This window comes from Branchiostoma belcheri, unplaced genomic scaffold (genome assembly GCF_001625305.1).
Source record: "Branchiostoma belcheri isolate BF01 breed outbred unplaced genomic scaffold, Haploidv18h27 scaffold42, whole genome shotgun sequence".
Taxonomy (NCBI): domain Eukaryota; kingdom Metazoa; phylum Chordata; class Leptocardii; order Amphioxiformes; family Branchiostomatidae; genus Branchiostoma; species Branchiostoma belcheri.
In genome coordinates this window covers 1,985,455-1,999,888 of record NW_017804043.1, presented here as the reverse complement: position 1 = coordinate 1,999,888, position 14,434 = coordinate 1,985,455, and the positions used below count along the sequence as shown (strand labels likewise).

The 14,434-nt window shown below is 40.6% G+C and overlaps 1 protein-coding gene across 1 annotated transcript; it reads right to left on the bottom strand.

The window, feature by feature from the left end:
* Nucleotides 1-3,218: 3,218 nt before the first annotated feature.
* On the bottom strand, nt 3,219-12,193 carry LOC109478009. Its single transcript, XM_019779460.1, has 14 exons — nt 11,906-12,193; nt 11,553-11,609; nt 8,279-11,177; nt 7,879-8,000; nt 7,376-7,546; nt 6,326-6,431; nt 5,932-6,020; nt 5,697-5,748; nt 5,467-5,532; nt 5,009-5,115; nt 4,568-4,741; nt 4,106-4,196; nt 3,767-3,876; nt 3,219-3,377 (listed from the first exon to the last, which is right to left on the bottom strand). Exons 1-14 carry the CDS (start codon nt 12,191-12,193, stop codon nt 3,327-3,329), a joined length of 4,383 nt encoding a protein of 1,460 aa, XP_019635019.1. The 3' UTR covers nt 3,219-3,326.
* Between the last annotated feature and the right edge of the window lie 2,241 nt (nt 12,194-14,434).

Below are 14,434 nucleotides of genomic sequence, written 5' to 3'. Positions count from 1 at the left end.
TCTAGCATCTCGCTGTTTCTAGTACTACGGCCAGTTATTTGTGATCTCTGTGGAGGTAGCCAGTCTCTGTACTCTGACCGCACAAGTGTCCTAGCAAACTTCACACACAACAGTTCTCTTCTCTCGGCAAGTGATGACAGTCCGAGGTGTTGTAGTGCGTAGTCATATCCTGTGTAGGTAGTTCCCAGGATGATGCGGCAAGCCCGCCTTTGAACACGCTCAAGGCTGCGTTCCTCAGGGGCTTTAGTGAGGGCAGGAGTCCAGGCAGGAGTCCAGTCATGTATGAGGGCGTCGATGAAGGTTAGACATCCAGGTACTTATGGGTACTATGGGTGCTTATAAACCTGCCATTCCCCTCTGGTCTCTCAGTCACTGACGAAAGCTAGTGGATACTAGCTGAAACGTCTGACGTTTTCAAAATCATATCCAGTTGCTTGAGTAACTGCTTTTGGGCGGATCATGTATGAGCTTTTCATAGCCTTGCTAATGTATGCCAGAAAAAGATCTGTTCTTAACTATATGCCACTAAGCTCAAAATACCTGACTGCATTATGCAGCAAAAGGTACAATTGGAGTGTACAGGTAATAGGTGTACTATCATCTATGGCCACCATTTTGTTTGTTTAGTTTACCACAGTGACCGCAACAGTGGATTAAAAAAAAATCTTTTGACCATTATTTTATGCCATCCATCAACAATCATACCTGAATCATATCCTCTAGTCAATGTGAGTTCAGTTCCACATGAAATCTTAACTTAACATAGGAATTAAAACTGAAATTTTCCAATCTTTATCCTAGCATTCACAACTCTAAATGTAAGTGCTAAATAATGGTGTAACATACAGCTTCCAATAACAAGGGATATGGGACTGACCTGTGAAATTCACCAGTCCTTTCTCACCAATTCTACAAAACAGGAAGATTTTATGATCATTAAGATATTATTGTAAGGGTATTCGTCTTCAAAACAATGTCAAAAACCAAAAAAAGGTGAGACAAAAGAAGCGCCTTGCAGTGCGTACCTTATTTTGTACTGCGCCACAACTCACGAGACTGTCAGTGATCTCGTGATGAACACCTGACAGTTCCCATGAATCCTTGCCTTGCACGCGCGGCTATTTTGAACCCCGAGTTTTCTGATTGTTGAATACCAAAGTGCAGCATAACATGTAGTGACCTTTGTATGTTTGCACCAAAATACTGAAAGTGAAACTAACTCCAGATCCCCTGCCTGTTTATTTGGAAGGTGATATCACTGCCAATTGTGCATACGGAGATACCTGTCACCAACGGTGGCGTTCAAGTTTAAAGCTAAGCAAAATTCTTAAGGTAAGAACTTGCATTCAAAACATGAAAAAGAAATTCAAACACTTAATACATGGATTGTCTAATCACTCATTGGTCAACAATGGCTATACAGGTGACTTTACAGTGTGTCGTGTGCACTCTGCCCTGGGGGCGCTATTTACTTAGTCAATGGCTCAGAAGAAACTATACACCCCCACAAAGCCAAGAGCAATACAACACCTCTACTTACCTGTTGCTGGTGTGCAGTGTAGCATGTCACGGCAAGCAAAGCAATTGGACAGAAGAAAATGACTCCATTGTTGGATAGCCTTGACTGCAACATTATGCTGTGACTTATAGATAAAACTTTGTAAAACCTTAGGGGTGGGGTTAAAATTGAATATAAACAGACCAATAGTTAAAAATGAGATTTAAACAACTACAGTAACTATAATAGTTATCAATTTTATAAATTTTGAAAATGCCAACTTCAGCCATGTTTCTTGGCTGAATACAGTAACTGTACATGTTTCAGTACACCATATTAAACATGTAAAGGGAGGGAATAATAAATATATTATCCTCCCCGCCACTTTTCATCCTGGCCTCTTGTTTATTGCAAGTTTTACTTTAAAATGTCTCACAACTTTAAACCTTGGAAATAGGTTGGTGAAGCCTTTATCCTACTGTAGTTCAAAGTTTTTTTATGCATCAAAGTGTGGACTGCTTGCCTAGTATGTGAAACTGATACCTTTTTGTGTCTCCATCACAAACTTTATTGTGTGCAAACAAATAAATGGTGGCAAGGTGGCCTTGTGGTTAAGGAAATGACTCAGAATCCAAAGGTTCTGGGTTCAAATCTCTAGCAAACCCATGGAAGTGCTGTGCTTTTGGGAAAACCTATTTCCTCATTTGACTCAGGTGGCCTAGCTTAGGATAAGGATGTTACATCAATTCTTCCACAAAATTTTAATAAATACATCAGATTCTATCATTGGGAGGGGATATCTCCTGGTAGTGATAGAATGATAACTGACAAATCAGTCAAGTGGTAGTAGAAGACCAAACATCCTCTTATTTCCAGGCAATGATTTAATGTAAAGCTGTAAAGCTGATCTATTTCCAGTGCTTACATGTAGCCATATGGCCCATATAATCCAAATCTGGCAAAGGGATCATCCTTACCAAGAAAACAGTAAACATTATGCATTAATCATCATCAAGTCTTGTACAATAATTTAATTTACATGTTCCAATCTTTATGAAATATCTGTGCATCCAGACTCTAAACTGACAGACTCTAAACTGATCTACAGGCAATAGCATGGTAGGCAAGTGAACATCTGTTCATGGAGTCTGCTCCCAGTTCCACATTCATGCAAAATTCAAACTATATCATGCTTTGCACTGTATCTAGTACATACAACAAGCTTGAGGTCCTCAAACCTATGATTGACAAAAGTGATGTCTAATATTTACATGTAAGTCCGAAAACTGCAGCGTATTATGATTGAGGTATCACTTAATCAACAAAACCTGCCTTTCTGGTTAACACACTATACTAGAACATGTACTATGATATATCTTATGCACATGGTAGCAGCAAGTTGTACACCCATGTGCAGATGACCGCTAATGACCATGGGATATGTCTTACTTGTTTTTCATCATGGCAACTTAATTGAGGCAAAGGCAAAACAGCCCTACTTGGTAAATATGCTAAAATTTTCTTTTCAAATCCTCAAAGATCTGTTAGCATAGGAGAAATGCAACTGTACACTTACTGCACTGTACATAGTCACTGTTGTCTGCATACCGAATATATACATTTTTATTAATTAACATACATGTAGTACAATGCAGATTAATGCCTCTTCCAGAACAATCCACAACTGTAAAAAATTATGGTGAGTTTCTTACTTGTGTTGGAACAAGTCGAACTCTATAACTATGGATTCTACCAACACAGATGAGCTTTCATTCGAACTGTAACTGTTTAACATGATCCTGATTATCATAAAAGAGCGGCTTATGCTTCATGTATCAGTCAGTATCCTCCTTTTGCAGAGGGGGCAAACATCGTCTTCCTGGATGATGAGGAAAAAGAGTATCTCATTTTTTTATAATGAATGAAAGGGTACATATGAAGGTATGACATGTAAGCGTAGGTTACAAACATGCCCAAATTACTGCTGTCATAGTAGAAATCTTAAAGTTTATACATCATTAATAATATTAATTAAAAGCATTTCAAAATATATTCTTAAGCAATTCTAACCAACTTTTTAAAAGCATTTAGCAGTCTCCCACTTTATAAAATACAATGCGTTACAAACCAACACCAGTCTGTATGGTGAACAGTTACTTAATCCCTACAAATCTTTAAGCCCTCTTTTCATTTAATAAATGCTACACATGAATACTAGTCTACACACGTAAACTAATGGTTTTCACTGTAGTGAAATGTACAATGTACCTGTAGCCACTTGAACAGGCAAACCTCGTGAAATTTGTGCCCGCAAGATGTCTCCACCAGTGTGCCTCCAGGCTGTGTATCCTGGCAGATACAGCAGTCCAGTCCAGATCCTGAACAGAAAGGAGTGTATAAAAAATTAAGACCAGGGTGTCCAGATACAACTTTAATACTAAAATGTAAAATAGTGTGGGTCAACCCTCATATGAAACAGAAAGAGTTTGACAGGCAACATCCCCCCAAAAAGTTTTAAAAAATCAATACCAATGAAGGGATCATTCTTAAATCACAGGTAGCAGTATCTTTAATTTCTACAAATCAAACCCATGAAGAATATTGTACCTCGGTCGTCTGGGTTGTCTGGAACCCTTGTCACTCCTCTCCCAACACTGTGCATGTTTACCTCAATGCAATATCTTCCTCCTCCAGGGTTCTGTGAAATGTGAAAAAGAATGTTGAATCACTCTCAATATACAAGCTTTGAAGCAATTTTTATATTAAAAAATCAATTTTTACAGGATAAATAACCCTTAAGGTTACATAGATGTTGAAATGTACAATTCAACAGACACTCTGTAGTGTTACCGTATGTGGCCCCTCAACTAAACATAATATTTTAACATGAATCCAATTCACACCTGACCCACTGACACCAAATGTCTCGTGCTGTATGCATATAATTGTTGCATGCAGTACAGGAATGTACTAATCAGATAGAAACACATTGTGTACACTCTCTGATCTAAAATACTGGTATTGAGGACTGTTGATCATTGATGAGTCCTAATAACGCAAAATACGAACCTCGGAGTGAGTGACTCTCCACAGCCATGTGCTGTCCCCGTGGTTAGCTGGGTGAAGCTGAAAGATGATGTTCTGAAATGTCCAACTCCAAGGGTCAAGGGGCATCTCCAAGGGAACGGTTCTGCCTCCTGGCATCTTCACTGTGAAGCCATCCATGGGATACTTTGCAAATGCCTGAAGGAAAATTTTCACATCTTTATTAGAAGTATACCTTGTAAGCAAGCCACAACTCAAAACACTGAAACTACGTGTACCTGGTGACTAAGAATCATGCTCTACATAGCCACAAAATTACTTGCTGTCAATGTAACAATGTTCACAAATCTTTGACACAGATAAAGGACACAGGAAAAGACATTGTAGACAAATTAGCGACATGCAGTTTTTAGATTGAAAAGATCGATTTTAAAAGATTTTGGGGTGAGATACATGTATTCTTACTTGTTCTGCTGTATGCTCCAGAATGTGCTCCTGTAGTGTTGTAGGATCATAGACCCTTCTCTGCGATACAACCTGTTCTCCTAAACCCAGCACTGTGACAGTCATACCTGAAATCAAGGACAATATTTTCTAATAATGCAGTAATAATAAAAGTCCTGGAGATAGCAGTCCTAGACGCATGGTGAACTCATTAATGTCAATGACATATATGAATGAATGAATTTATTTACGTGTCTTGCGACTTTTGTCGCCCAGCCCATATGGGCTTATAAGACACCAAAACATAAAGTTTAACATGAACATAAACATAGGTACAGAAATCATAGAAACATAAATCCAAGTCCGATCATATAAGTTTTATACATTATAGAAAATTACAGTGACCTTTATTGTATGTCTTTACCAAATTTCCCCAACTTAACAGATCAAAAGGTTCAGATTAAATAAGACTGGCTTACCTCTTTCAGTACGTCTGTAGCGCTGTACAGCCTCCTCCAAGGACATGTCAGATGCATTTTGAAGTCCTAAAAAGCAAGTCATAACATTTATCACCTCATGAAATTGCTCCTGTTGCCTTTTAAATCAGTTGCCAGTCTAAACTGAATACAGTTCACAAAGCCGCAAGTTCATAATTGTTAGGATACAAGATGAAAATGAAAGTAAGTAGTTTGTGGAGTGAAAATGCTACCTTGTGCGGATGCTGTAGGGAAGTGATGAGATGGGTGCACGTGATCACAGATCTGTTGTTGAATGTGTTGAATTAGAATTACAAAATTAATGTGGGAAATGGAAACTCATCAAGATTGAAAACACAAATAGATACACAAATTAAAAGTCCCACCAGTGACAAAGTGATTTTTAATCATGACAAAATATTTGCAGAACGTGTTTTTTTTTAGAATAGATCATGATTATACACTCACCTGAGATGGGTTGTTGAAAGGACTAATGCTGACACCCCCTCCCACTGCGATTTGTCCATTTTCTGGGACCTCGCTACAGAACATTGGACCTGAACATTATAAAGAAACAAAAATGTAACTTGTTATAAAGAAACAAAAATGTAACTTGTTACTCAAGGAACAAATGCAGCTTTGTGACAAGACTATTTCTTTCACATTCTATGCATAGCTAGATAAGATACTAGTTATACACAGCCCATTTACTCTACCAAGAAAAAATGATTTTTTTTTATCGTCCTAACAACATTTAGAAATTCACGCTTTCAACAAAACAGAAGAATAAGACAACCTCCTTCAAATTATTACATTGCAAATCTGATCATGATCTGAGTGTTTAACTTTACATCAGTCTTACCTGCAGCTGCACCTGGTTCAGCTGCACCTGGTTCAGGAAAGGCGATTGTATCCTCCGAACCCAAGTACAGGTCTTCATCTTCAACATCGTCATCTGCCAATTGGGCCTGCAAATATGTGTACTATGTTAAAATGTTATCTTCCCTATATAGTTTATGCATCATCTAATCAACAGCATGAAGCTTTCACTTTGGAATGATACATACAATTATGCATACATGTGTATCTTTGCAACATCTGACAATCATGACATGCCATCTATCAAGAAAATTTTCTTACAAATTGTTCGCCAAACATCAAATGTCATACAAAAGCCAATCCATACACTCAGATTGTATAAAGATGTTCAGTTACTGTTATAACTCTACAAAATGAAAAAAAGTAGTGCAAGCACTGACAGTCTCATCAATGTAGAAGGATGCACAGTCATATTGACACTGCATAAAGACTCCAAAAAGTCAAGTATAATGTTGCAATCTTGCAAAGGCATTGCATAACAATTATTGCAACTATAGAGAGATGCTGTGCAACATACTAGTATATACAGACAACTGTAACAACTATTGGTAGCAGGAAGATGTGGTTTAAAACATACATGGACACAGAGATTTTTTAATCACACATGTTTTGATTATTGTTAGTTTCTCGTTCTAGCTTGCAAGGCATAGCAGTCACATGACCTCACAGACATGTACTACACGTGTGCATGTATTACACATTTAAGTTACCCTGTTCAAATAGTTTTTGGTTGTGGAACGACTAGCTGGTTTGCTGAGAAGGTTGGAGTCTTCCACCTTACTGCAAGAAAGACTGTATCTGATGACAGCTATCTATTCACTGCAAAATATCATACCTACCAACTGCAAATGAATTAAATGCAAAATGAATCTACTTGAGCATAGATGTGCCTTATCTAAAATCTAGTGCAGCAATCATGTTAGAAAGATGTAGTATAATGCTGGTACATATAGATAAACTTAGAAAACCAAAATTGATATATTAAGCAATACCTACATTAGACATTGTATATTTGGATGATTGTTTGTCTTACCAGCCATACTGGTTGGTGGTAACCATCTTGTCCCTCTTCATCATCATCATCTGAACTGTCTCCGAGAACTTCCTCATCCTCATACCAACTGTCTCCTAGCACTTCCTCATCTTGGCGCTGCACATTGTAGACCAGTGCATCTTGGTCCACGGGAAATGGGGTTGTGTTCGTCTACAGTTGAACAAGAAGAGATTAGATGAATACCTTCAATCTCAATTTCAAGCAGACTCTATTGTGTTACATTTCCATGTACTGAAATAAGCAAACGTAAGCAAGCAAATCAAAACACACTGTCACGTTAATATCCTTACTAATCTGACAATAGGAAATCTCTGATAAGCTTTTGACACCAATAATACTTTTGCAGTCAATCCTTTTTGAAATGTGAGGTAGAACAAACCTTAATGGTCCTTGTCTGAAAAGGATTTTGGAAGCTCACCAATTTCAAATAAACAATGAGTCAGACTTGAAGTTAAAACAAATAATAGGTTGGTCACATGTACCTTGTGGTTGGATGTCACATCTGGAGGTTCCTCTTTGTGTGACCAGGTCTTGAGGAGGTCAAACAAAAAGGACAGGAGTGCTAGAAGTGATGGTATCTTCAAGTTCATCCAGTTCTTAACCTCTGAAGAAAAATTATACACTTCATGAGAATATATAAGTGTCCTAATGTAATGTTCCATCAGTGGGTCTATTGTGGGACAATTTGTTGAGGCAAGAAGCAAGCATTATGCAAAGTCTGAGACAATGTTATAACTTATATATGTATAATGTTACATCAGTGGGCCTATAAGACAATTTGTTGGGGGCAAGAAGCAAGCATTATGCAAAGTCTGGGATAATGTTATAATTTATGAGAACATTTCTGAGTAAGGAAGGCTATACTAGGTGTAAGGCACTCACTTTTCAATGTCTCTATGTCTTCTTTCTGTAGTATCTTGTCCCCTTCCTCATGTGAAGAAGTGTTTCCTGGTGTCTGGACAATCAATTCATACTCCTTAAGCTTCCTTGGCTTGTTAAGAAGCAGAACCCCTCTCTTTTCTTCCTCTTCTCGCTGTGGCCTCTTCACCTGGATGTTGAACGGGACTGGCATAGTGTTGTCTTTGCCTTGATGACCTTCCTTCGTTGTGTTGTCAGACAGATCCCAAATCTTTTCTGGGTCTTTGGACTGTGGCCTCTTCACCTGTGTGTTGGATGGGAGCCCAATCTTGTCTTTGCCTTGATGACTTTCCTTTCTTGGTCTGTCAGGCAGACCAGTCCAAACCCCGTTCTTTTCTGGCACCCCAGTCTGGTCTTCTTTGACTTCCGATGGATCCTTCTTAAGTGGTTCTTTAGGCAGATCCACACTCTTTGGCTCATTTGACTGTTGCTTCTTTACATGGGTGTTGGATGGGACTGGAGTATCCTCTTTGACTTGATGACCTTCCTTTGTTGGCTTGCAAGGCAGAACTCCATTCTTTACTGGCTCTTCTGACTTTTCTCTTTTCACCTTAGTGTTGGACGGGACATCAGCTTTATCTTTGCCTTGATGACCCTCCTTTTTTGGGTTGTTAGGGAGAACTGCCTGAACCCCAGTCTTGTCTTTGACTTCTGATGGATCCTCCTTGAGTGGTTTCTTAGGCAGATCCACACTCTTTGGCTCTTTTGACTGTGGCCTCTTCACTGGGGTGCTGGACAGGACCTCATGATCAGCTTTATCTTTGCCTTGATGACCCTCATTTCTTGGGTTGTTAGGCAGAATGGTCTTAAGCCCATTCTTTTCTGCCACCCCAGTCTTGTCTTTGACTTTGGATGGATCCTCCTTGAGTTTCTTAGGCAGATCCCCACTCTTTGGCCTTTCTGACTGTGGCCTCTTGTCTTTGACTTCCAATGGATCCTGCTTGAGTGGTTCCTTAGGCAGATCCACACTCTTTGGTTCTTCTGACTGTCCCCTCTTCACATGGTTGTTGGATGGGATCCCGGTCTTGTCCTTGTCTTCTGGTGGATTCCCCTTCACCGGGTTCTTAGACCGGGTGCCTTTTGTTTGATCTCCTGACTGTCCACTCTTCACCTGGGTGTTGGTAGGGACCTTTTTTGGCTGCCCCTCATTTCCTGGATTATTGGATGCCACTACACTCTTGGGAGCTGTCACCACCTGCACTGAGTCTTCTGTGCTGTTTGGAGCTGTCCCCACTTGCACTGAGTCTTCTGTGCTGTTGTGTGCTGTCCCCACTTGCACTGAGTCTTCTGTACTGTTGGGTGCTGTCCCCACTTGCACTGAGTCTTCTGTACTGTTGGGTGCTGTCACTACCGGCTCTGACTCTGAGTTGTCTGTGCCTTTTAGAGCTCTCAGAACCTGCATTAAGTCTTCTGTACTGTTGGGTGCTGTCCCCACTTGCACTGAGTCTTCTGTGCTGTTGGGTGTTGTTCCCACCTGCACAGAGTCTTCTGTGCTCTTTGGTGCTGTCCCCACCTGCACTGAGTCTTCTGTGCTGTCGGGTGCTGTCCCCAATTGCACTGAGTCTTCTGTGTTGTTGGGTGCTGTTGTCCCCACTTGCACTGAGTCTTCTGTGCTGTTGGGTGGTGTCCCCACCTGCTCTGGCTCTGAGTCTTCTGTGCTGTTGGGTGCTGTCACCACCTGCTCTGACTCTGAGTTGTCTGTGCCTTTTGGAGCTGTCACCTCCTGCACTGAGTCTTCTGTGCTGTTGTGTGCTGTCCCCACTTGCACTGAGTCTTCTGGGCTGTCGGGTGCTGTCCCCACTTGCACTGAGTCTTCTGTGCTATTGGGTGCTGTCACCAGCTGCACTGAGTCTTCTGTACTGTTGGGTGCTGTCCCCACTTGCACTGAGTCTTCTGTGCTGTTGTGTGCTGTCCCCACTTGCACTGAGTCTTCTGTACTGTTGGGTGCTGTCACCAGCTGCACTGAGTCTTCTGTGCTGTTGGGTGCTGTCCGCATCTGTACTGGGTCTTCTGTGCTGTCGGGTGCTGTTGTCCCCACTTGCACTGAGTCTTCTGTGCAGTTGGGAGCTGTCCCAAAGTGCACGGGATCTTCTGTGCTTTTTGGAGCTGTCACCACCTGCTCTGACTCTGTATCTTCTATGCTGTTTAGACCTGCCCCCATCTGCACTGAGTCGTCTGTGCTTTTTGGAACTGTAACCACCTGCACTGATTCTTCTGTGCTGTTGAATGCTGTCTCCACCTGCTCTGAATCGTCTGTGCTGTTGGGTGCTGCCCCCACTTGCACTGAGACTTCTGTGTCTTTTGGAGCTGTCCCCATCTGCACTGAGTCTTCTGTGAAATTGGGTGCTGTCCCCAGTTGCACTGGATTTTCTGTGCTGTTATCTTCACCCACCTGTAGGTTCTGGTGTGAACTGGAGGATACTGGTAGATTAGTATGTGCTTCTATGTGATTTTTTGAACATGGGGCACCCTTTCTCACATTGATGACTGGTGTTTTAGGGGTGTGGGACGTTTGGGTAGCCATCAGAAGATTTTCACTAGCCTGTGATATTTGAAGGAAGGTGTCCAACAATATCTTATGCAAAGCTGTTGGATTTACCCCTGCTGGGTGATGAACCAAGTCGCTTCTTGCTTCACATACTGTCTTTTCTATCCTGCTTAAGATGGACAGCTGGACAATGCGGCTGCTGTTCAGACTAGTCAGATCTGCTTCAGCACCAGGTATGTCTGAATCAGGGACAGCGCGACTTGTACTTGATGGGGGCTGAGAATCCTGCTGGGGTTTTTTGGTATCTGCCTCTCCTGCAACCTCACCATTGTGTGTGGCGGGGGGCTTAACAGGCACGGCACAGGAGGCGACATGCTGTAAACAAGAATGAGAATTAGATACATTTTCTATTCTAACACATGCATCAATATACACGCAATCATATATTTCATGTCATGCATATTTCACATAAATGACTATGTGCATAATAATTGACTACTATTGCATACATGAAGCAAGGGGCTCATTATTAATAACTCATTATATACTATAAGTCCTACTTCAATTTGTAAACTTCAACTTCATATATTGTTTCTTTGACCTAAGTGCAAGTCTTTTTACAACTAACGATAATGTCATGTACTCAGACCTGTAAATTTAACCTTTGAAATATACTGTAAATCATCTGGCATGAGTGACCAAATTCTGTATAGCACTTGAAGGAGACATTAAATTAATTGAACTTCTTACCTCATTGTCTAATATTCTTGGTCCAATCACTGGAAATGAGCGAGTGTTGTCTTCATCCTGCAACGTCAAAAATGTTTAACACTAAATCATGAAGAAAGTTTGAACTGTAGTTTCTAACACAGGACTTAACCAAATTTTTGACTGTACAACTCCAGTCTTTGTCAAGGAATGAGCAATCCGTTGCTTTGTTATGTCATGTTATGCAGGTTGCAGAAAGTTTGTGGGCGTCTTTCTAAATTTTGAAATGAAACAATGACCTATAACCCAGCAAGCATAATATTGACATTTAACTGAGATGCCTTTGTGTGTCTACACTAAATGTCATCAAATGTATAAATAACGTAATCACAAACCTCTCTAGGTTGCTCAGTTGGCACATCTTCTTCACCGCTCCCAGAAAGTTCAACAGAGCCCTGTTTCTCCTTCGCCCCTTCACTATCACACAGCACTGCTCCCCCAGTAGCTCCATTCTCAGTCTGTTCCTTTGATGTCTGCCCACAGGCAGGACTTGTCTGATGATCAAGGCTGTCTGGGTAGTAGCCAGAGTCCCGCTGGCCACTGGGTCCTCCTACCTGAGGGTCTTTGCCAGTAGTTGGGCCCTGCTGGCTGACCTCAGGTAAATCCTGGGCCCTCTCTGCCATCACTGCTGCCTCCTGACATAAAAGAATGAGTTTGAATGAAACATTTTCTGCCCACCTTGAGTAAGCATCACACAGTGTGGAACAAGTCCTTCTTTTTTCCAGACAAGTACAACTTGCCACTATCTACTCATGCTAATTTATTTGTCTTTGACAATGTATGGCATGAAAGGTTGTCCAAATTTCATTTACTGAGCAAGCACTTGGTTGTGGCAGGTATAAATTGTTTCTTAAACTGGGGAAAACAGCAATTTAATGATTAATGTCAATCATAGTTACTGTTACAGTCATAGACCAAGTTTCCAAAAGACAAATATTTTGTAAGATTGTTTAGTAAACTACAAGAATTTCCAACCCTTCTTCAAAAGCCAGAATGGCTCCAGTCAAAATATAAGGACAATCATTCTCAAATAACAGTGTTTAACATATCCACACAGTTAGCAGCACTACTAACATGTAATCCAACATGCAGAGTCTACTAGTAGATGACCTACATTTCATGTAACACTAGCACTATGTACCACAATGCCATGTAGAAACTCCCATTTATATGTACCGGGTACTACAGGCTACACACAATGTATGACGGCCAACAGTTTACTGGATATGGTGAGTGTCAATAATTTGACATGACCTAAAGTCCTTCAGAAGGTTGTTTATGACACCCTGCTTACAATTAAAGTGATCATTCCTACCTGTCAGCCTCAGTGTCAAGTTTTGTGGGAACTCTTGAAGACTGCCTTTTGCCGGCTAATGGATGACGATTGTCAGAAGTACACTGTAAAAAAAATAGCCAAAATAAAGTTAGTGGACTTGTCAGTATCATCTTCTTCCACAAGAATGGTCACCAACAAATCATGTAGCTATGCAAACTTCAAGAATGGTGGTAAAATATCTTATGAAATGGGAATGCACAAAGAAAACTGAAGAAACACAACACTTACCCATACTGCCAACCCATGTTTTTTCCACAATGGCGACCTCTGGTGCATGCCGGGATGAACACGTGACCGATTTTGGCGGGTAATTACATCACGTTTAAATCATGACAACAGTGCGGATGTAAACAGCTGGTATGTTTCACTCTACCATTACAAACAAATATATCACACAAAACAAGACAGCTGCAATGTTGACAAAACAATGTTACATGTTTAGTATTACACATTTGTAAATGACTTCTAAAAGTAAAAGCCAGTGTAACAGGTATATAATGGACTAAGAAGTCAGTTTAAATCACTTTGTGTAACAAATATGTCTTGACACCTTATCTTTAGACCCTTGATAGGTGAGGGAAACCCTCTGGGAATAATTAACTCTGTCAGGTCCTTATTTGACACAAGTGCCTGCAGGGCACTAGGGAACCATTAACCATGAAAGTAACTCTTGAAAGAAAGAGGTCAGGGGCCTTGAAGTGGGTCATAGAAACAATCAATTATGTTTTGAAGGCTATCCAAGTATGTACTAGTATTAAGTGTCACCTACAGACAAACATAGTTATCTGATCTGTGTCTACAGTGTTTAGCCAGTGAAAACAACTTTCAGCATTCAACACTACACCTGTCTTGTACTAGGCACGGTATGGCAGCTAGCTATATTACATCAAGCCACCTGTTAGTTTATGTACCAGCTTACAGACGTTTCTCAACCTTCTCCCTGCTATCATACCCCATAGCCAATAAAGAATTGGTAGCCAAACGGCTACTACTGTTAACAGTAGTGTATTATAAATCTATCTACTTGTGTATGCCCCTACCGTACATGGTGACCTGACGAGCTCCAGAACTTTGAACATCATCCCCATCACTTGCTCAAGCTGTTTGGTCTGGTTTGAAGTCTTAGTCGTCCATGGATCTTGACCATGACCACAGACATTTTGTGTTCTTGAACTTCAGGACCCCACATCTTCCTCCTGTGCCTGGTGTTGTCGTACGTCTGCAGCATGTTGAAGTCCTGCATGCACCAGAATGACAAAATAAGGAACACTCTAGAAAAGAAGACCAAATACACAAACAGGACATATGATGGGAACTTGAAGGTTATCAAAGCAGACTCTTTCGGGTTTCCATAATTCGTTTTTGTTACATCTCATAACTTACCGGTAAATCTAGCCAAATTGTTTCTTGAAGTACTAAGGTCTTGTAGTAGACCGCCATTAATCATACTTTGTGATAAACTTTAAAAAGTTTGTGGCACCAGTAAGACTTTCATTACAACGAAAATAACAGTACCATTGCTGTTGGC